General features: G+C 43.2%; 1 protein-coding gene across 1 annotated transcript in view; it reads left to right on the forward strand.

The window, feature by feature from the left end:
* LOC126187385 (mediator of RNA polymerase II transcription subunit 23) overlaps positions 1 to 23,125 on the forward strand; it is a 152,986-nt gene that overhangs the window by 31,828 nt on the left and 98,033 nt on the right. Inside the window, exons 2-3 of the mRNA XM_049928435.1 lie at positions 10,877 to 11,121; positions 19,878 to 20,010. Coding sequence (XP_049784392.1) covers positions 10,877 to 11,121; positions 19,878 to 20,010 — 378 coding nt within the window. The remainder of the gene's footprint in view (positions 1 to 10,876; positions 11,122 to 19,877; positions 20,011 to 23,125) is intronic.

Below are 23,125 nucleotides of genomic sequence, written 5' to 3' on the forward strand. Positions count from 1 at the left end.
TGCCTCTCCTCCCTGGAATGTACTCCCTGTGTTTTCTTGGTTGGAGTTGGTGTCTCTCCTGCAGAATGCTGGGTCTGGGGGACCCCTGACCCTACGTCTTTGACCAGCTCACTCATTCATCCCTCTCTTACTCTGTTTTAAGTGCTTTGTGATGTACCGTAGTTTGTCTCCTTTTCTGTCACACATTATTTTCTATTTTAGAGGTAGCGTTCTGTTAAATAGTGGATGCTCTTTTAGGCCTTGACTATACTGGAACGGGGGTTGGACAGCTGTGGATGTGACGACTTCCATCGCATGCAAAGCCCCTGGGATGCAGAATTGCTGCCTTACCTTTCTCTTCTTTAGTTTTTATTGTTGATGGTCCAACTGATGTCCATTACATTTTTAGCCTTCTCACTTTCATAGTTCTGAATCTACTGACTTGGAGACATTCTTTACCCTGTAACTGCCTTTATCTTTGTCCTCCATTGGGCTGGCAGGGGTCAGATGCAAAGTGGGGCTTTTCTCACCATTGGATGAGCCCTGGGAGACTCTTCTCATCTGCTCTGACCTACATACCTGCCCAATCCATATATGTGTCCATACTCTTTCTCAGCTCTGGTGTCAGTATTGCCTTCAGTGCCTGCATACTTTCATCATCAGAACATGTACATGTCACTAACTCTGAATGAACTACCCATGGATCGAGGGACTGATGACAGTGTTGCTTAGCTCATTAACCCCCCCCCCCCTCCCCCCGATTCCCTTGTCTACTAACCAACCATTTCATGTCCACTTCAGCCTGATGTTTACTCAGAGAAGAAGAATGACATCATATCTGCTACTAACTCGAGGAAAAATATCTGGGAAAGCCCAGAAGCTATTCCCTCCCACTCGGAATTTCAAAAATGTCGAACTGAGTGAGTGCACATTACCTCCACCCACTCCACTTAGTTGACAACAAGGCAGGTTCAAATTTCGTACTCCAAGTACTTCTTGACTTGCACAGATAACTGTGAACCCATATCCAACAAAAACTTCGATTCTCATCCTCTTACAAAATCATTAAGAAAATGATCTTGCACTGATTCTGCACACAGGTTTCCTGTGTTTACATTTACAAGGAATGCCACACAGTGGTTGCAGTGCTCCTGTTTTTGTTTAATCGTGGTTCTCGAACTCCACCTCTTGTTTACTTACTTTCCATACACTTAAACCTTCAGTGACATTCTTGTTCCAAATGGCCAGTGTGTTCTGTGCAATTACACCAAATTTGACCAGGCCAACCATATTGTTAACCTGTTACTTCTTGTTAAATTCTACCTTCCTGCCTCTAGGTCTGGTTACTGCCTGTGTTCCTGCCAGAGCTGTTGCATCTGCCACGGCTTTGTTCAGTGATTTTGGAAATTCTGCTCATCCCTTACAGGGAATCTTAAGCAGGCAAAACCCACTGGAGTGGTTTGTTTTTGTAGAGGGTGTGTCTTGAGCAAAACAAAGTTTCTTAATTTTGTTTTTATTCCCCCTACACATGTTTCGGTGAAGTTTCAGCATTAACAGTGGGTTTTATGTTATCTTATTGTTACCATATGCTGTGGATTTTGTGGATTTTATGTAATTTAATGCAGTTCCTTTGTTTCACAGTTTCTCGGTTTTGCTGGTTTCCTAATTATCTTCACTGTGAAGGCCGCACTTTTTGTTTCACTGCTTACAAACAACACTGGAATGCATTGAGTATCCTTTGTTCTGCTTCATGTGTAAGGGCTTTATTAACTTGTCATTGTCCGTAATATCATGGGTATTGATTTTCAGTTTCCTAAATCTTCATGAATGCCATAATATTTTTCTTTGACTGAAAAAGAAGTAACTAGTATTGTGGTACTAGTACCTTGGATGGATAAGGAAGCACTAGCAGATGTTCCCTTTTCTCTTCCTACAAATTTTGTAGCTCCTTACACAAATCAATATGTCTGCAACTCAATATTATCTGCTTACATTTGGGAACCCAATTGAGTAAGCATTGGATCTCTTCCCGGGTTGTCATCTCCTCATCCTCTGTACCTGGTGCCATTTTGCTTCCACTGTACAAACAGTGGAAGAGGAAGGGGGGGGGGGGAATGAGAAACATGATTAAAAAATGGAACAGTGATTAGAAACCCATGTAATGATCCCAATTGCCTCAAACATGCCCTTTCCTGACAAGTACTGCCATCATATTGCTGCTGTTGGAGTCCCTGTTTGGTCTCACATCGCTGGCATTGCTGCTTCTTGCTCCACTTGTCAGCAGAGTAACTCCTATACTGATGATCCATTGACACACTGACTTTAGTTGTGATAGCAACAGCATCCCCCAAACTTCCTCACATCAATTATAATGATGTCAGAAGGCTATAAGCACTGCCATCACATGTGGCGTTCCTCATCTGTCATCATTTGTAACCAGCTGTGGTCTGTTGTTCAGATTTGGGGGAGTATTTCTTTGGTTGCTCAGGGTAGTTTAACCTCTCACCCACACATTGTGAGTACAATCAGTGGATGAGAGAGTCAGGAGTCCGTTAAAGATGAGGTTGGCCATAATAAGATAAACAGATTATGGTGAAACTCTTTATTGATACATCTAGCTATATTGGACACTGGTGCATACCCTTGCATTGGCCCATGGTGTCCTCATACATGGTGCAGTGGAGGCAGCTGTGCATGAAAGTGTTGTACATCACTGAGTGGCTTACTGACAGTGTGCTACAGTGGCTACCAGCTGAGGCCAATGTAGTACACCGAGCGAGGTGGCGCAGTGGTTAGCACACTGGACTCGCATTCGGGAAGACGACGGTTCAATCCCATCTCCGGCCATCCTGATTTAGGTTTTCCGTGATTTCCCTAAATCGTTTCAGGCAAATGCCGGGATGGATCCTTTGAAAGGGCATGGCCGATTTCCTCCCAATCCTTCCCTAACTCGAGCTTGTGGTCCGTCTCTAATGACCTCGTTGTCGATGGGACGTTAAACACTAACCACCACCACCACCGCCAATGAAGTAGTCTTGCAGACCAGAACAACTACACTTAGCGCAGATTGTGGTGACTTGATGTGTGCCTGCAGCATTCATCTGATTCCATGGGCAGCTCAGTGGTGTCGAACCTCAGACCCGAACAAGTGTGTTCAGTGAGTGCCTGGTGGAAGCGCTAACCAGTACACATATTCACTACCGAACTGTTTGTTGCTGGTTTGTCTTCAAATCTAGGCAGTGCCCCATTCAGATTTATGTTGTCAGGTGGTGAAGACACACACAGCTGACTAATACAGTGCTGCATTGGAACCTAGTTAGAAGAGTCTTGCCACATGCTGATGTTAATTCTGGAGACGGTTAGCCATAAGTTAATGTAAATGCTGGAGGTGGTTAGTAGGTTGTGTGTGTCATCAGCTGCGTGCCTTCTGGGACAGCATGTGTGTCATTGTACCTCAACGTTCCTCTATGTTGAGTATTCCATCCCCACTGCAACACATTATTGGAAGTTTCACTTCTCCAATAGATGGGTGTGTTTCTCAGGCTATTTCTTTGAAAGTGACATGTCTGCCATTTCACCATTCTCAGTAGCTCTGGAGGAAGCTTTCAGATCCTTAAAGTGGGAAAATGAAGAAGGAATGCATGTTAATGAAACAGATTTTGTTAGTGATCGTTGTGTCAATTTCAGTATGGTTAAAATAAAGTATAAACAACATATTAAAGAGAAAATAGCACAGATTAAGAATGGAGTTACAGGAAATAACAAACAAATAGATCAGTGAATAGACTGAAGTAGAAGACATAATTACAAGTGTAATGAAAATTAAATGGAGATGGGCAGAGCGCCATGCGAGTTGATAGCAGATGAACTATGGAGGTCATTTGTTTGATTCCAAGTGGTATGAAAAGACTAAGATGACAACCTGATGGAAGGTAGGTAGATGACATTAGAAGACATTTAGGAGTAACTTGGATGTGTAAGTACTGTTGGCCATTGAAATTGCAACACCAGAAATGATACCAAAAAATGAAGTTTTTCTTATTGTGTACATACACTACAATAGGAAGAATATGTGATTAAATTTGAATTTCATTTGTGTACAAACCTGACTGGGCATTGAGGTGAACTGAGCTTGGATGACAGGTATCAGTACATCATTTGATGCTGCTTCAACTGTATGCCAGAGTCCATCTTAGCAGTTGGGGAGTGGTGATGTTCCAGTGTGTCAGTAACCTATACCAGATGTTTTCAGTGGGTGAAAGATCTGGAGAACATGCTGACACAAACAGTTGAACATACCTGCATGAAGATAAGCCAGGACATCAAAGATAACATGCAGTCTTGCATAATCTTGTTGAGAGATAACATTGTAGGGACTCTGAAGACAGGGCCCAGTGACTAGCTTTAACAAGTCAGAAATGTAACAGCTGCCATCGGATTACTGGCTGGGTGAAACAGTTGGTCATGTTATGTACCCATTGTCACCCCGTACCATCACACAAAGTGCTTGACCGGATTACTTGGCCTGTATGGTGGTGACAAATGCAATATGGTAATTGCCTCAGATCCTCCACTCTTTGGTATGTCTATCATCATGCTGTACGCAGAACTGGAACTCGTTTGAAAAGATGATGTGGTGCCACTCGCATGTCCAGTGTTGTCGGTCTCACCATTGTTGACAGCTCTCTCTCTTTTTGCTTTGTAAAAGAACCTGCAACGATGACTGTGTTGGTGATAGTCTGTGGTTTCAGATGCTTTTGCACTGTCTATTTGGTTACTTGTCTTGCTGCAAAGAAGCACATTTTCTGACTAAAAGTATGTGACAGGCTGTAAGATCCTATATGGCCAAGCAAAGATTGTCCCCTCTGTCATTAGTTGTGTGGGACCATAGATGTTCTGCCTGGTCCTCCTGAACCCATCAGTTCAGTTATTCACAGGGCAGTCACAGGTACCAGCCAAAAAATGCAACAATATAGCAATACGAGAAACCTCAGTCTCAGTAGGCAACAGTCCTACTGCTGTTGAGTTATGGCATGTGCTTGTACATGTTTCTCTTTCTTGCAAGAGGCGTGACATGATCTTCTCACAAACAAACAACATTCAGGTGAAATATCTAAGCGAGAAATCCTCTCCATAATGTTTTCTTACTTACATGTTGTATATGGTGTTATTCTTACCGAACTTGCATGGCTGCACTGAAATGCTAATGGTTTGCATATGCCAGCATGTAGTTACCTTCATGCTAATTTAACACCTTCATGATCTTGCAATTTTAGTGGCCATCAGTCTAGCCAGAGACCATGTAAAAGACTACAGGAGGCTTTTATCCAGCATTGGATCTCGAATGGCTAATAATTATGACAATTAAATGAATGTGAAGTATGTAGCAGTAGGTAAACAGTAGCTAAGTATGGCACTATAATGAGAAAAGCTGCAACACCTGTTTTGCTTATGAAAGTGATTATTTAGGATCCCATGAAGCATTCAATGAACACAAATAATATAATGTAACAACACTATAAGCAGACATTAATCATAGCTCTCAGTATAAAATGTTTATTTTGAATGTGCACCTTACAATGCTTTCATGTAATCAGTGATCCAGTTGTGCATGTATGTGTTATAACCTTTAATCACCAATAATTGCGTGGATATTCAAACACTCTCACTTAGAAACAATAGCTGGTTACATGATAACAACTCAGTATATCTCATTCGACTGCCGTGCCGTGACATGCGGCCAGCGCCGTTTGTAGCTAGGTGGCGCTCCCGCGCTCACCCGAGTTGCGGAGCGCCTCTATCGCCGTATTCACATACTGTCGTGGCGGCACTGTTAAATGTCGTGGCACTGTCACAACACTTTTCCCCCCTTGAAAAAAAAACACTCACTTCCTTGGAGACATGGACAGTGTGGAGACATCCATGGCCTCTTGTGAGGCCCCGAGAAGATCCCGCGGAGAGACACGAGAGTATGGCTGAAAATGTCCAGGACGGAAGCTAGTGCGTGGAACGTGCCTCCTGGACGAGATGATGGGTGAAAACTCCAGAGCAGCATCCATAGGTGTCGTGGACCTGGGGGTGTGCTCCAGCGAGATGGGTCCCGGAGAAGGCGGCGTCGCGACTGGGACCGGTTCCGGTGTACTCGGAAGTGGTAGCGACATCGGCTGCATCAACACGAGCGGTAGATCGGCAGCAGCGACAGGACTGGCTTCTCGGGCTGGTGGAGGCGAAGGAAGGGGCAGTGGCACCGGCGTGGCCACCACTCGTGGGCGCATCTGGTCGTAATGGCGAACAACCATGCCGTCGTCCGTACGTATTTCACAAAGCCGGTGGCCACGAAAAGCCTTGACCACCCCTGGAATCCATTTAGGGCGAGCTCCATACCCTCGTGCCCACACGTCAGTGCCCACCGAGTATTTTCCCGCGCTAGGGGACACAGCACAAGGCCTGACAGGGTGAAGCAGGTGCAGTAGAGTGTGCGGTTGGTGGCCATGCAAGAGTTCAGCAGAGCGTCATCTGTGGAAAAATCACTAAGGAATTTTTTCATCTGTCTTTTGAAAGTGCGGACAAGGCGCTTGACCTCCCCATTCGATTGCGGATGGAAGGGCGGTGCTGTAACATGATGAATCCCTTGTCCAGTACAAAAGTCACGGAAAGCCTGTGAAGAGAACTGAGGGCCTTTGTCCGTTACGATCGTGGATGGAAGACCTTCTAGTGCAAAGATTTTGAACAAAGCCAGCGTCGTCACCGCAGTGGTGGGCAACAGACATCGAACAACAAACGGAAACTTCGAGAAGGCGTCAATCAACAGTAGCCAATAAGTACCGAGGAAGGGGCTGGCAAAGTCAGCGTGCACCCATTCCCACGGCTGCGCCGGATCAGGCCACGGAGAGGGCATTGTACAAGGTGCAGCCAGTTGTTGAGCACACTGACCACACACAGCAACCATGTGGGCGATGTCCGAATCAATAGCGGGCCAATAAATGTGCCTGCGGGCCAGGGACTTAGTCCGAGAAATCCCCCAATGGCCTTCATGCAACAGTTTGAGAACATCTTTGCGAAGAGAGGCTGGCACCACGACCCGTGGAGATGCGCCATCCGTGGCCAGAAGAACAACACCATCACGAACAGACAGACAAAGGCACAAGGCATGGTAGTTGCAAAGGGGATCTGATGCCCGGCCCTTGGTCCTGTCCGGCCAACCACGTTGAACGAAACCGATCACCTGACGCAGGACCGGGTCCCGCGCAGTAGCCGACGCGACCTGCTAACCTGTAAGTGGAAAACCCTCGACCGCACGACGTTCTTCCTCATCAGTGTGGAAACAGAGTAGTTCATCACGATCGAAAACCGGGTCAGGGCCCATCGGCAATCGCGACAATGCATCAGCGTTGGTGTGCTGGGCCGTGGAGCGATAGTGAATCTCATAGTGAAAACGAGACAAGTATAAGGCCCAACGTTGCAGCCGGTGAGCTGCCGTATCCGGAAGCGACACCGATGGGCTGAACAGAGAGACAAGCGGCTTGTGGTCGGTGATGAGGTGAAACTTAGAACCATACAAAAAAACGCTGAACTTTTTGAGAGCATAAATGATAGCGAGCGCCTCCTTTTCAATTTGAGAGTAATGCCATTGCGCATCGTTGAGGCTCTTGGAAGCATAGGCGATGGGTCGTTCCGACCCATCCTCATACCGATGGGCGAGAACAGCCCCTAGGCCATACTGTGACGCGTCAGTCGCCAGAACCAAGTGCTGACCCGGATGGAATGTGGCAAGACAAGGCGCCGACTGCAAATGAGCCTTCAGGCGGACAAAAGCCTGTTCACACTCGTCGGACCAACAGAAAGGGACGTTTTTGCGTAACAGCTGATGCAGAGGATGAGCTACCGCTGCCGCGGATGGAATGAATTTGTCATAATAAGCAATCTTGCCTAGAAACGCTTGAAGTTCTTTGACCGTAGACAGCCGGGGTAGAGCATTAATGGCCGCAACGTGCTGACGTAGAGGACGTATACCCTCACGGGACAAGTGGAAACCAAGATACACAATAGAGGGTTGGAAGAACTGTGACTTGTCCAGATTGCACTTCAACCCAGCCGAATGCAAAACCCGAAACAGTGAATGCAAATTGCGTAGGTGCTCCTCAGTGGAGGCCCCCGTGACAACAATGTCATCCAGATAGTTTATGCAGCTGGGAGCGGAAGCTGTGAGCTGTTCCAAAGACCGCTGAAAAATGGCTGGCGCGCTAGCGACGCCAAATGGTAACCGCTGGTATTGATACAACCCACAAGGAGTGTTGATGACGAGAAATTCCTTGGAAGAAGCATCCAACGGCAACTGATGGTACGCCTCCGATAAGTCAAGTTTGGAAAAGAACTGGCCCCCAGCGAGCTTGGTAAATAACTCCTCAGGACGGGGAAGAGGATAAGTGTCAATGAGGCTCTGAGTGTTGATGGTGGCTTTAAAATCACCACACAATCACAGACTCCCGTTTGGTTTAGAAACCACCACAATTGGCGACGCCCATTCGCTGGAGGTAACAGGAAGGAGAATCCCTGAAGCTGTTAACCTGTCTATCTCAGCCTTGACAGGTGCACGCAACGCCACCAGAATAGGGCATGCCCGAAAAAACTTAGGGCGAGCTGTAGGTTTAAGAGTAATGTGGGCTTCAAAATCCTTGGCACGACCCAGACCAGCAGAGAACACGGACGAAAATTCAGAACACAATCCATCCAGCTGTTGATACGGAATATCCTCAGATATGAGGTGCACATCATCATCAATGAAGAACTCGAACAACTGGAAAGCATCATAACCGAACAGGTTTTCAGTGCCCGCATGATCCACCACATAAAACGTGAGGGACCTAACAACAGACTTGTAGGCAGTGGAAGCATCAAACTGGCCAATGATAGGAATTTTCTGTTTATTATAAGTTCTCAGATTTTGCGTAACTGGAGACAAGGGAGGGGAGCCCAGCTCCAAATACGTGAGAGAATTAATGAGTGTTACTGCAGAGCCAGTGTCCACTTGCATGCGAATGTCTTTATCCAGAACACGAACAGTAACAAACAGCTTATTTGTTTGAGAAAGCACACAGTTAACATCCATGTCCGATGCCTCGTCCTCGTCGACAGGAACTTTAGGGGACTGACACACAGAAGCAATGTGGCCTTTTTTCCTACATGAATTACACGTGGCCCAATGTTTTGGACACACGGCCCTGTCATGCTGTACGAAACAACTTGGACAAGAAGGAAGTGCGGAACGAACCTGCTTCTGTGGTTGCTGTTTTCGCTGCGAGCGTTGCGGCCCAATGTGACGTTGTTTACGCGAGTGAACCGCTGCCACATCTTCGTTCTCCTGTGAAACAGGCAAATTGTCCGTGTCGAAAGTTGACTGTACAGCGCCCACATCACACCACGCGTCTATTTGCGCGCCAGCAGCGTGAGACACTTCGAAGGATTGAGCGATGCTTAGAAGTTCCGACAACGACGGGTTTGGCAGTTGTAGGGCACATTGCCGAACTTCTTTATCAGGAGCAAGCCATAGAATAGCATCCCTAACCATTGAATCAGCATAAGACTCATGATGAGTGTCCGTGACAAACTGAAATTTCCTACTCAGACCGTGTAGTTCCGCCGCCCAAGCCCGTTAAGATTGATGGGGCTGTTTACGATACCGGTAGAACGCCACGCGTGCGGCAACGACGTGGGTGTTTTTGCGGTAATAGTTAGACAATAAGTCACACATTTCTTGGAAGGACAGGGAGGCAGGTTCCCGCAGAGGGGGTAACTGAAATAGCAGCTGATAGATCCGTGGGGAAATCCAAGATAGAAATAACGACTTACACATAGGAGCGTCGACAACGCCGAAAGCCAAGAAGTGTTGCCGCAAACGCTTCTCATAATCCTCCCAGTCTTCAGCGGCCTCATTGTAAGGAGGGAATGGAGGCAGAGAAGAGGAAGACAGACGATGAATAAGTGACGTCGACAACGCCTGAATAGCAGCCGTCAGCTGTATTTGTTGCGCCTGAATAGCAGCCGTCAGCTGTGTTTGTTGTTCAATGAGTGCTTGCATAAGCTGTTCCATGTATTCCCCGTCACGAACACACAAATCCACAACGCAGTGAAAATATCCCATCCTCATCGCCAAAAAGTGTTATAACCTTTAATCACCAATAATTGCGTGGATATTCAAACACTCTCACTTAGAAACAATAGCTGGTTACATGATAACAACTCAGTATCTCTCATTCGACTGCCATGCTGTGACATGCGGCCGGCGCTGTTCATAGGTAGGTGGCGCTCCCGTGCTCACACGAGTTGCGGAGCGCCTCCATCGCCGTTTGCGCGTACTGTCGTGGCGGCACTGTTAAATGTCGTGGCACTGTCACAACAGTATGCACATATGTAGGTATCTGTGTTGGCAGTTGTTCGGAGTACACATAAAATGCATGACAATCCTAATGCTTCTTCATTAATACATAGTTTAATACAGATATTTCATATATGAAGTGCCCATAAAGTTTAGACAGTTACAAGACCTGTTATTTTGATGCCTTGGGAAAGTGAGAGCTACATTGATTATGTTGGTTGGAAGAAAAAAATTGTCTTGTCAAAAGATGAGCCGTGTCCATCAAAGGCACGATTAAAACCTTTTTATAGTGGCAATTATTGAATATTTTAGATGTTTAAAATACAACTGCTTTAGATCCATGCTTATATTTTTAAAAGAATTTACAGTATCCTTTTTAATTTTGTGTTGGAGAATAAAGTTTTAGTAGTTGTATGTTCACGGTGACTTGTGCTTGCAATTTTCTTGTTTTATTTATTTATTTATTTATTTGTCATGTTATCGTATTGTAACAAATTGTGAACCTGTTATTCTGGCTTACAGAAAGTGGACATGATGGAGGAAGCATTCAGCTGTTGCTTAGTGCATCGACCTGAATATGAGGCTGCAAAAATACAAACTTTTCAACAGGAGCTGCAAACAACTTTGACAGGGCTGCCTGCAGAACAGGTGGAGGCAGCTGTAAAGCTATATCTTGTGACAGCAGCTGGAATGACCAATCACAGCCGCTTGAAACTGCTTCTCTCTCTTCTTGAGAATCTTGTCACAAGTAATGTCCTTCCAGCAAGGTAAAAATACAGTGTAACTTTACTTTGTCACTTTTTTCCTGTTACTTAATATGAAATATTTGCTGGGCGATGTGCAAGAAAATCAACGAAAACATGCAAATGTGGGCTTTTATATCTTACATTGTTGGATATACACTACAGAAGAAAACAGTATAAACTAATACAAACTGCTGGACAAAAGATTGGAATGCATGAAAGAATCATCATAAAAGTATACCATTTATGCTGCACTTGATTTATATGCTGCTGCCATAGCTCTAAAGAGATATTGATGTTCTTCATTTTTAATATCTGCATAACTAAGTAATGAGGCTGAGCGATAGATTGGTGTGACATGTTTTGTCCTTTTATTATTTATTCTATAATGGAGGGAACAGTGAGTACCTAGATGTGTAGGGGAGTTTAAATATTGAAGTTCACACAGGTAATGTAAATTGTTGAAGATTTTTGCATGATAAGAAAATAAGATTGTATCAGACTTGACAAAAAAAAGCCAGTGTTCTGCAATCGCATTAAATTTGTACATGGTGTCACATACTGTGTCTGCCATCTTCAAGTGTAACAGAAACTTGGCAGATACAAGTAGTAATTTAATACAATATGAGATACAACTGCATAAATTGTCAATTTCTAAAGTACGGTATGTAACACATTTTGGTAGATCTCATTACACCATTAAATGTCACCCATTTCCATGGATACTCTAATGAAGGTGTTGGAGGAAGGCTTCCGTAACTTGTCTTAACGTATCCTGTGGACTGGTGCTTATTTCATGGCTAGTGACAGTCTTAATTCCATCAATTGTTCACAAACGATTGGCACAGATCCATTCCTTCACATAACTCCATAGAAAGTAATCTGCAGCTGTTAAATCTGGGGAATGAGATGGCCACGTCAGCAGCCCTATTGTCCATAATCCTGGAATCAGGCCGAGTGAGACGGTGCGGTGGTTAGCACACTGGACTCAAATTCAGAAAGACGACTGTTCAAACTCACGTTCAGCCATCCAGATTTATGTTTTCCGTGATTTCCCTAAGTTGCTTCAGGAAATGCTGTCATGATGCATTTGGAAGGGCATGACAAATTTCCTTCCCCACCCTTCACACAATCTGAGCTTGTGCTCCATCTCTAATAACCTTGATATGACAGGACGTTAAATCCAATCTTTGTTCCTTTTTTCCCTGGAAACAGGAAGTTCTGCAACATTTTGCAATAGTGGTCAACATTCACTGTTGCTACATGTCTGGCATCATCCTCAAAAAATAGGGTGCTGCCAACTCGATTTACCATCCAACTTTTGGATTTACCCGGGGCTTTTCATGTAAACATTGTATAATTTTCCGAGATGATTACAAAAATTTTTGCTTATTAACATATCTGAAAAAGTTTGTTTCATTGGACATCAACAGTAGGCAAAGAAACAGTGTGTCTCAGTTAATTGTTGCAAGAATATCAGTGCAGTTCACAAGTCTGTTTTGCCTATTTATATAACAACTCGTGAACCATCAGCAGTTAATATGGATGAAACTTGAAATTGTTCAGGAAGCGGCACATTGAACATTGTGATGTAATGTTTGTGCATGTTGCCATGCTGAATGTGTGGGACTGTGTTCAAGTGATGTGGCTCTAATTTCAGGTTTTCACAGTTCGAATATGTCTTCCCCTGCCTTGTGACTGCCAATTCAAAAAACTGCCCGTGGCCCTTCACTGTGTCACCACCTGAAAATATTCTGTGTGTCAGGTACAGCCAAATGGCGACCATTACTGTTTTGTCACAATGTCTGCTGAGCCTCTGTGACAGAACCAGTTTGGATAAAGGCTTCCACTGCTGCAATTCCCATCTGTACTGACCAATATTCAATGGGGCATGGTGCTTAGCTGGTTCCCTTGTATTCAGCCATGTACACATGCATAGCATTCAACACACATCTGGTCAGGGTTGCCAATGACAATTGGTCATTGCAACACATTGCCACTCTGTACATGTGTTCCCATGAAAGTGGCTCTGTAATTACTGGCTCTGTAATTCTAGCAGCTGTTGCGTCCAGTGAGCGGTCTAGATGCCTAATGACATAAGGAAAGAGAGGATGGTCCGTCCAGTTAGTGACATGGAGAAGGCTAACAGGATATTTTGAAGGAGTTATGGAACTTGCTCAGAAATATATGAACAAACAAGCAAGACTTGGATAACTGCAATCTTTAATTGTTCATTGGAGCAAAACTGAATAAATGACACACTATTCCTGTACCTGCAACTACACCCATGGAAGGAGGTACAAGGCGAATTCGGAGATGTGAACAGAGCCAGAGTAAAACTACACACGTCCAAGCGCCGGGCCTGACTTGAGTGGAGGTTTCTCCTGGACTGCTGTCAGAACTGAACTCCCCTCAAGGCGCTGCTGCTACTGCCTGTATACGCAGTGTCGACCCCTTCCACATTGGCATCTGGCCACTGCCCTTCCGGCCCTCGTATGTTACCATATAAGGTTACCGCCAATGCTTGAGTAGCGCCTTGCGCTTTGTCATGTGACCTCACGTGATACCTCATGATTCTAAGTCACATTTCCGGCCAGCGCCCATCCTGTGACGTCGCCTTTGTATTCTCGAAAGAACTTACTCATTCTGGCTTCTGTTCAACTGTCTGTTAGGCGTGCCATATTTTAAATATGCGACATCTCCTTCCTTAGAGAAAAATTTGTAGATGCTGTCCTCAGTGACTACAAATTTTTATACCACTTTCTGACATGTTTTATCATTCCTTGTAATGGAAAGCATACACATTTGTTTTACAATATTTCTCTGACATACATAAATGCAAAGTTTTCCACAGTGATAAGTATAAATCAGTTTTCTCCTGTAAAAGAGCACATTTACATTTCACACTTAATACATCAATGTTACATTGTTATACATACATTTCACTTTACAATAGGGGACATTGCATATCATGATTACACTTTTCTTTACAATCACTTTTATGATCAAATTCATTATCAATTACATTTAATACATTGTTGCACACTTTGGAACATGATTACAATTTCATTTTATGACAAAGGAAACACTTAATTTCTTTTTTTTTTCACACTTTCTTCCGGTTCAACATTTTGATAGACACTATGTCAACCTTTTCAGCGTTTGTCCGTTTTAACACTTTGACAGATACTTCGTGTAACATCACTTCACACATGTCTAGCAGGCACTGCAGGTCTATCAATCATCTCCTCATTGTCTTCTGATATCCTCCTTCTAGGATGATACCTTACTACATCTCTATCTGGGCACTGATTTATGACAGTGTTCTTAACACATATTTTTATGCAACAGTCATCACCCATTATTTTGAATACAACTTTAAAACAGTCCTTGCAACATTTACAGTACTTGCATAGACAACAAATAATTACTATTATCACCACACCAGAACCACTGAAACTCCAGAAAGGAAACTGACTTAACGAGAAATTGCTGAATACACTTCTCTTCTGATGCTCAATCTCACTCTTGAACTCATCCAACTTTTGTCCTGCAGCAGTCAGGTCATTTAGTTGCCTAACAACAGGCTGTATCAGGAAATCTAACTTAAGTTCACTCATATTTTTTCTTTTGTTGTTTACTATGCAGATATCTATTTCAGTACTCAAGTTCAGCGCAGTGTCACTACTAGGGACATTTTTTTGTATTATATGTTCAGATTGTAACACCATTTGAGCTTGTATCCATGACATTTACCTAAAATTTACAATTTCCCTGTACCTCCGAGCACAATATCTGTGGGTCTTCCTTTGTGACGGATGGCGGTAATGCCCTCATCCACCAGGGCAATAAACAGTCATTCATTATTACTTAGTGGTGTCCACAGACTTTCATTCAATAATATTAACTTTTGCTCTCAATCCTTCAGAACTTCTTGCACTGGTTGCAGCATCTTCGCCTCACATCTCTCATGATCATACGCAAACAAGAGAATGAAATCCTGTTTGCATATTTTGAGGCTCTGAGCTACTGATTAACACTGTAACTGCTCGTTATTTAACTTCACATACTGACGTTTCGCATCATCAATTGGCATTAGCTCTTTCTCAGGGGCAATATACATAAATAAATGCCTCGTTCCATCCACTTGTGACGGTAACGGTGGTATTTGGTAGAGTTTGTACACGCTGTCCTCTACTAGCAGGATACTCAGCACATGACTTAAGGTGTTTCCAGCTATGAAAACATCCATATCAATTATTCTGATCAATTGATAACCACTGTTGCCAGTAAGTGCAACAGGGAACTGCTTATCGATGATGTCGTCTTTTGTCAATTGTAGATACTTCGCGATCTGTATTGGATTGATCAGATGCAGCTCCAGAATGTCTTTATGAGTGTTAACAATTGCTGATATTAACATATTGTATGCTCAGCCTAGCTCATTGAATATGCCTGTGAGTTGTATTAACTGCTCATTAACAGTGATCAAAATGACTGCTTTCTGGAACTGTTTATCAGTACTGTTCTCAAATTCTACTATGTGTTGGCTTAATTATTTCATTCCATGTGTGATAATCTCTTCATTTTTTACTATGGAGCTTACCGTTTGGTTAAAACTAGTGGAGGTAGCTTTATCCTCTAACATTTTCTCAATTTCAACCTGGAGTATCTCCTTTTGTGCTTGCAGTATTCTGTAGGGTCGTGAGTTTGTCATCGTATCTTCCGCTTCTGGCAGCAGTTTAATTTCCTACCTGATACTATCTGTGTTCAACAGTTTGTCTCCTGGCAAATGGAAAATGTCACTGCACATGGTGCACCCTCTATAATTGCTGCCCTCTCTTTGGCATTTAAATGGCTCACTCGAATATTTTCCTTCAAGACAATTATTCTCATCTTCAACTGTGGCTTACTTTTACTTACATGATTTACTCTGAAGGATTCCTTCAACAATTTCCACTGTGTAACTGCTTCGGCTACTACCCGTGGGCATTGTACTGACACACACTTCTCTGTAGTGCTCAGGACATTTATTAGACATTCTACCAATTCTACTTTTACTAATGCCTCTGATACATACTCGCCCCTTCTGATCTCCTGTTTCAGAATGATAGCCTCCGTCATTCTGTTCGACTCTATTTTTATCCAACACACCCGTCCCTCTCGGGGACCAATTGTTATCAGTGGTACACTGATAACATTTGGGTTCTGCCCTTTGCGCTTCTCTCTGGCAATCCCTGTTGACTGCTGCTGTTGTGTTTCAACTGCTAATGACCTTTTATCAGTACTCACTTTCGCCTGCCCATGTGTTTCTTGCTTCGCGCTTAAGCCTTTGTCGATAGAGCCTTCTCTCTCTTTCGAAGTTATTCTGCAGAGCTCACCCAGTGACTCTGTCTTCATCTCGTAAAGCGACCTAATTGAAGTGTGCGGAGCTCACACTCTCGCTCCATCTTCATTGCGATTTGTTCCCTGTGGATCCACAGACTTCTGGTAGCATAATTGATTATGACTCTATTTTCCTTGAAAATGTCTCAGCCCACCAGCCGGTCAAAAGGAAGATCAACATCTTCCCCGATTACATGGTAGCAATGCCTCAGTCACATTTCGCTTCCCACCTGTAATTTGAGGTTTACTTTGTCTTCTGTCTTTGTAACCATATTAGCAATTCCCCGAATCCTAATACGTTCAGCTGCATTACCTTTTCCCCCATTTTTCAGACTACTTTTCTTAACTAGACTTATCTGCACCCCACTATCAGTGAGAAACCTCAAGCGATGATTAATATCTTCCTCACAGTCCAGTTCTACAAACTCATATTTGCTCTCGCATTCAACTGTTAATATCTTCCCAGGCAGGACATAAGACGACTGCTTTCTTATGCCATTACTTAGTTTTCCTGGCTTTTACCTTTCCTATATGAATTCGACATATGGCAAGCAACCTCTGGGCAGTCTCTCGCATAATGACCTTTTCTTTGGCATGTTACAGATTTATTCTGCACACATGGGCCCCTGCAACTTGGCAAATTACTTTGTGAGCGTTTCACCACTGGCACTCGGTCATTTTCCTTGCAATTTCCTGGTGCAACAGGTTCTACTTTCCATATTACCTTATTGCTATGACAATCTCGTGTGATATGGCCCGGCTTCTTGCACTTGAAGCACTTTGAGGCCTTCTTTACGTTTCGCGTCATGGCACCACCACCTCGGGTGATCATCTTTTCACGGGAAGAGGCTATCACGCTCTCCTCTGTCAGATCGATCTCTATTGCCTCTGCTAGCGTTAACTGTTTGCCACGCGCTCGCACTATGGTCTTTATCCTATCATCATAAATGCTCTGGATAAATACAGCTCGGCTTAATTTCTAGACAAGAGCAGGGCTACCTTCTAATTCTGGTTCTATCATGTTACCTCTAATAGCTTCCCTGAAGTGGTGTTGCGTTGTATCCAACCTTGAGCTGCATTGTGCTTTACTTTTCCCATGTTCTTGCCAACTTGTAAACAGTTGACAAGCATAGTAGTCAAGTGTCCTTTTGCTGCCATAGTTTTCTACCAATATGGCTCACTCATCTCGCCATGTGCTGCTTAGGTCTCTGACTAACAACTTATTATGTGCTGAGCCCACTATTTTAGTATTAACAAATTTCAAAAGAGTATCGTGCAGCTCTGGGTCAGCAAGTTCAAATGCTAAATCACAGTTATCGAGGAACCCATTTAGAGTGTTCTTCGTGCCATCGAAAGATTAGGGTATTAATTTTAGCACATCTGACAAATTAACAAATTGCCTAATGGGTTGCTCATGTCCGTCCGTGCCTGTGCGTGAAATATTGTCACCATCACATGACATGCTTGCTAATTTTTGTTTAACTCACCATGGAATTTCTTACTGCCGCCATTTCTTCTGTGCATCGTTCACTGTGAAGCATTGAACTTGTGCCACTGGCCATCGTCACCACTGTCATTGCTGCTGATGTGTTCCTTTTGCTGTTCTGCACCACCGGCTGCAAGGTCAGGCATCTGTATGCGCAGCCGCTGCCGTGGCCTGCCCCGTGCCACGTGTTGCCCACACCATTGTCCATCGTCGTTGGTGCTGCTGCACCGCCTCTGCATCGCCTGTGACCCCGTGCTGCCCTCCGCAGCTGCCATTGCTGCTGGCTGCTCTCACATCGGTGTCTGCGAACTGGTGCCGCCTTCTGCAACTGATGGTGCCCCTGCATTGCCCTTGCATGCCATCTGCAACCACATGCCACTGTCGGCAGCCCCTGACCACCTTCCAGGATGTCCGCTTCGACCCTGGGCTCTGTTTTATCTGCTGCTGTGGCTGTTGTTGAGGCTGCACCGCCACTGGCCGCCTTCTGGGTCGACCCCTGTGTTCCCAGGTGCAGTCCTTCTGCTGGGCTGCTCCCGGTCTCGTCTCCTGTCTTCTCGAGGTGCTGCCTGTCTGCTTTTACCGAGGCTGCACCACTTGGTCCTGGTCTCTTCTTCTTTCTGCTTCAGGCACTGTCTATCTGCTACAGAGGTTGCACCATTTGGTCTGGACCTCTTCTACTTTCTTCTTCTGGCACCGCCTGTTCCTTGGCTTCTTCTTCTTCTCGAGAACTCCTTTAACTCCTGACTCTGTCACTGGCCTGTGTATGGGTTATCCAAGTAGTGGCAAAAGGGGATTCTCAAAACCATTCCATCATTTTGTGTGGCATTAGGCTGAGCAGGATTGATATTTCAAAGCAGGTGACCTGATCCTATAACTCGTGGTGTGATAATTGCATGCTAATCCACGATGAACAGAACCCTACACCTGGTACCAAATTTTTGTTTATATGTTGCGTCTAGTGAGCGGTCTAGATGCCTAATGACATAAGGAAAGAGAGGATGGTTTGTCCAGTTAGCGACGTGGAGAAGGCTAACAGGATATTTTGAAGGAGTTACAGAACTTGGCCAGAAATATGCAAACAAACAAGCAAGGCTTGGATTACTGCAATCTTAAATTGTGTGTTGGAACAAAACTGAATAAATGAAACACTATTCCTGTACTTGTAACTACACCTATGGAGGATGGTACGAAGCGAATTCAGAGACACGAACAGAGCCAGAGCAAAGCTATCAAAGTCCAAGCCCTGGGCCTGACTTGCATGGAGGTCCCTCCTAGACCACTGTCAGAACTGAACTCAACCTCAGGGTGCCGCCGCTACTGCCTTTATAGGCTGCGTCAGCCCCTACCACGTTGATGTCTGGCCACCGCTCTTCCGGCCCTCATATGTTACCATATAAGATTACCACCAATGCTTGAGTAGTGCCTCGCGCTTTTTCATGTGATCTCATGTGATACCTTGTGATTCTATGTCACATTTCCGGACAGTGCCCATCCTCCGACATCGCCTTTGTATTCTCAAAAGAACTTACTTGTTCTGGCTTCTGTTCTACTGCCTGTTAGTCGTCGCATATTTTAAATATGCGACACAGCTGATTTTAAACAGTTATTCATTTTTGTTGGTGTTTTGAAAATGGTGTATACTCCAGTCTATTTTATTATATATGTGATGTGGATGAAAGTAGAAGACATAAAATGATCTATGTACTTGCAAGCAACATGAATTATAGTGTTACAATCAAAAATCTAAAATTTAAAATTGTCATTTGCTTATGTATGCATTATAATGTGTTCGAAGTGTAAATATCTTGACCACAAAGTAACCAATAAATTAAGTAACTTTCAAAATCTCGTAGTGTAATTTTCTGAAACTGAAATACTAAAATACTGATACACTGAACTCTGTTTATAGGATGGTTTGTGAATGCATATTAAGCTGTGAGAAACTGCAGTATCAGCTTGGAGATTTTTGGGTTGAGTGTTTCAGCTTAATTCGTCGCATTATTGGTGGTGTCGACTACAAGGGTGTTCGAGAGATTATGAAGGTATAGTTTTTTATGTTTAATTTGTGAATTTAGTAACTTATTTAGTCAACACATTGTGTAACATTTACAAGAAAATAAGAGAAAAATCAATGATTCATGATGAACTCTTTTGTCATACTAAAAATGTTATGCACTTTGTAGGACTGACAATTTTGCCCAGTAGAAACTTTATCTTTTAACAGTATAGCTTTGGAGAAAAAAAAAATGGTTGAATAAATTCATGCAGCCATGCACAAAGTGAAATCTTGTATTCTCCTTTGCCAGTATGTGTCTTTGCAAGATATCGTAATCTAATTGGATAGATAAAAAATTTACTCACCAAGGAGCGGCAGGAGAATGCACATGTAAAGGAATTAAAAAATTAAAGTTTGCAAGATTTTGGAGCTAGTGGCAAAAATTGATTGTTTTTGTAAAAAATCACTTATATGCGTTGAGTTCTGTCATTTGTAATATTACGTACTATGATAAATTTCTCAGCATGAAAAACCTTTTGTGCATTAATAGCCGGCCGCGGTGGCCGTGCGTTTCTAGGCGCTGCAGTCCGGAACCGCGGGACTGCTACGGTCGCAGGTTCAAATCCTGCCTCAGGCATGGATGTGTGTGATGTCCTTAGGTTAGTTAGGTTTAAGTAGTTCTAAGTTCTAGGGGACTGATGACCTGAGATGTTATGTCCCATAGTGCTCAGAGCCATTTGAACAATTTTTTTTGCATTAATACAAAAGGTGTCTCAGTCTCTTTCACAGATGTTCTTGCACTTAAATTTTCCCCATGAGCATTTTTATTTTTGTGCTTTCAACATTGCAGCACACTCAGAAATTGTGACAATCTAATATATAATGTTCCTTTCCTCTTTAACCATTTTTGCTTACTAACTCGAAACTCCTGTGTTGGAATCATTATTATAGTTGAGTTTGTAGAGAGAACAGAAATAATTTTGATATTTAAATGTGACTTGATAGATGTTGCATTTACACACACTGGACACTATTGAGGTTTCTTTTTCTGAACATATTCTTACTTTTGTGGACAGCATTCAACATTTGTTTCCACATAAAACTCTATGCAAAAACATGAAATGAAAGTGGCATCATAAACTGGGAAATGGGTATGTTCATCACACGCTAAGGCAGACATATTGCATGAAAAAACTGTATGGAAAGGATTGATTGCTACTCACTCCATATACATTTAGTGACTGATGGGCATGTCAGAAAAAAGGCTCCTAGATATTATTAGCTGTCACAGTAAGTGTTTTATCAGATGTAGACCAAACAAAATACAAAACTCACACATGCCTAGTCACTGTAGTCTTCGGGCACTAAGGCCTTAGTGTCTGAAGATGACAGTGGCCATGTATGTGTGAGTCGTGCATGTGCTAATATATGTATATGCATATTTGTGTGTGTGTGTGTGTGTGTGTGTGTGTGTGTGTGTGTGTGTGTGTGTGTATATTTTGTTTTATCTGTGCCTGACAAAGGACTTAACTCTGGTAGCTAAATAGTATCTAACAGTCTTTCTTCAGTGTTCCTGTGTGCCACTCAGGACCTTCTCTGTGTGGTGAGTAGCAATCTAGCCTTTTCAAATTATTGTTTTCCGTCTTGCATTTTCCATTGTTTGCCCGGCAGCTTGCAGCTTCTCCTTTGAACATGGTAGCTGGTACATAGATTGATGACATGTCTTATATATCATACAATTGACAGCCTAAGCAATGTGATTCAAAATCTTTAACAGAACAATGAAAATAGAAGCTGTTGCAACTACAAAGTACAACTGTTTCAACCAGGAGTCTATAATCTAGAATGAGGCCTGCTGTGGAATATGACAGAAAAAGTTAGGAATGTTATATGATTGAATTTACTTCCTTCTTGCCTGTACTGATTGTATTCATTTATCAATATTATGGAGAGGATAGTTGCTACTCACTATATAGTGGAGACACTGAGTCTCAGATAGACGCAACAAAAAGTGTCTCTGGCTTCAACTGCCAGAAACTGTGGGCATGTGTGTGTGTGTGTGTGTGTGTGTGTGTGTGTGTGTGTGTGTGTGGTGTCTATTTTTGACAAAGGCCTTGTCGGCTTCAGCTTATTTTGTGATAGTCTTTTTGTTGCGCTGTTGTCTATTTTTGACAAAGGCCTAGTTAGCCTAAAGCTATTTTGTGACAGTCTTTTTGTTGTGCCTATCTGCGACTCAGTGTTAGTGCTGTATGGTGAGTAGCAAATATCCTTTTCATAACATTGCAACATTCCATCCAGGATTTTCCACTGTGTTCATTTATGTCACATGTAAGAAACTCCGTGATAAGAGGCAACTCATTATCATCCAAACCTGTGTTCCATTATAATCTTTGTTCATGCCCACCAGAGTTAACTAAGGAGATGTGATGCCCAGATTAACTGCTGTGCGATCCAGTTATAACAGGTTTTGTAAATAGCATTCACTTTTTGATGTGTGTAACTTCCAGTAGTGTGCAAAGGAAGACAAATATCTTTTATATCTTGTTGTCCTTACAAGCGGCGAATCCCTCTCAGCTTGGGGTCTGAGTGACCTGCCTCTCCTTCCCAACCCTCTCCCTCTTTCCTCCCTCAACAAGAAACAAACAATTTCAGATAGATTTCTCTACTTTTATATGTTTCTGTTGTCAGTACTTAGAACTTCACTGGCTGAAGATAAATACTGGTTGCTCTTTCTGACCACTTGTTATTTTTAGTATTAATGTACAGGGTGTCCATAAATAAAGTTCCAGTTTCAAAATGCTGTAGAAAGAGAATCACTGCTCAAAAACGACATCAAATTGAACAGCATCTTATTGAGGAAGGGGAAGCTTTATGGGAAAAAGAAACTAAAATTTAAATTTTTTTCAATAGATAGTGCTGTAAGAAGCATGTTAACATAGTGGGGTTGGGTACAGGTGACAGATGAATTGCAATATGATGGCTGTTGTTTGAGTTGCACATTACACCATGCGTGCTGTTCAATGCACATCACTGCACGAGGTTGACAGTCAACAGTTGTGGCACAGTTAGCAAGGTAAGCCCATCCACCATGGCAAGGTCATACCACATTGGTTGGGAATAATCTGCTTTCAATAGGGCTGAGACCAAAAACCACATAAAAA

This window comes from Schistocerca cancellata, chromosome 5 (genome assembly GCF_023864275.1).
Source record: "Schistocerca cancellata isolate TAMUIC-IGC-003103 chromosome 5, iqSchCanc2.1, whole genome shotgun sequence".
In the NCBI taxonomy this organism is placed as follows: Eukaryota; Metazoa; Arthropoda; class Insecta; order Orthoptera; family Acrididae; genus Schistocerca; species Schistocerca cancellata.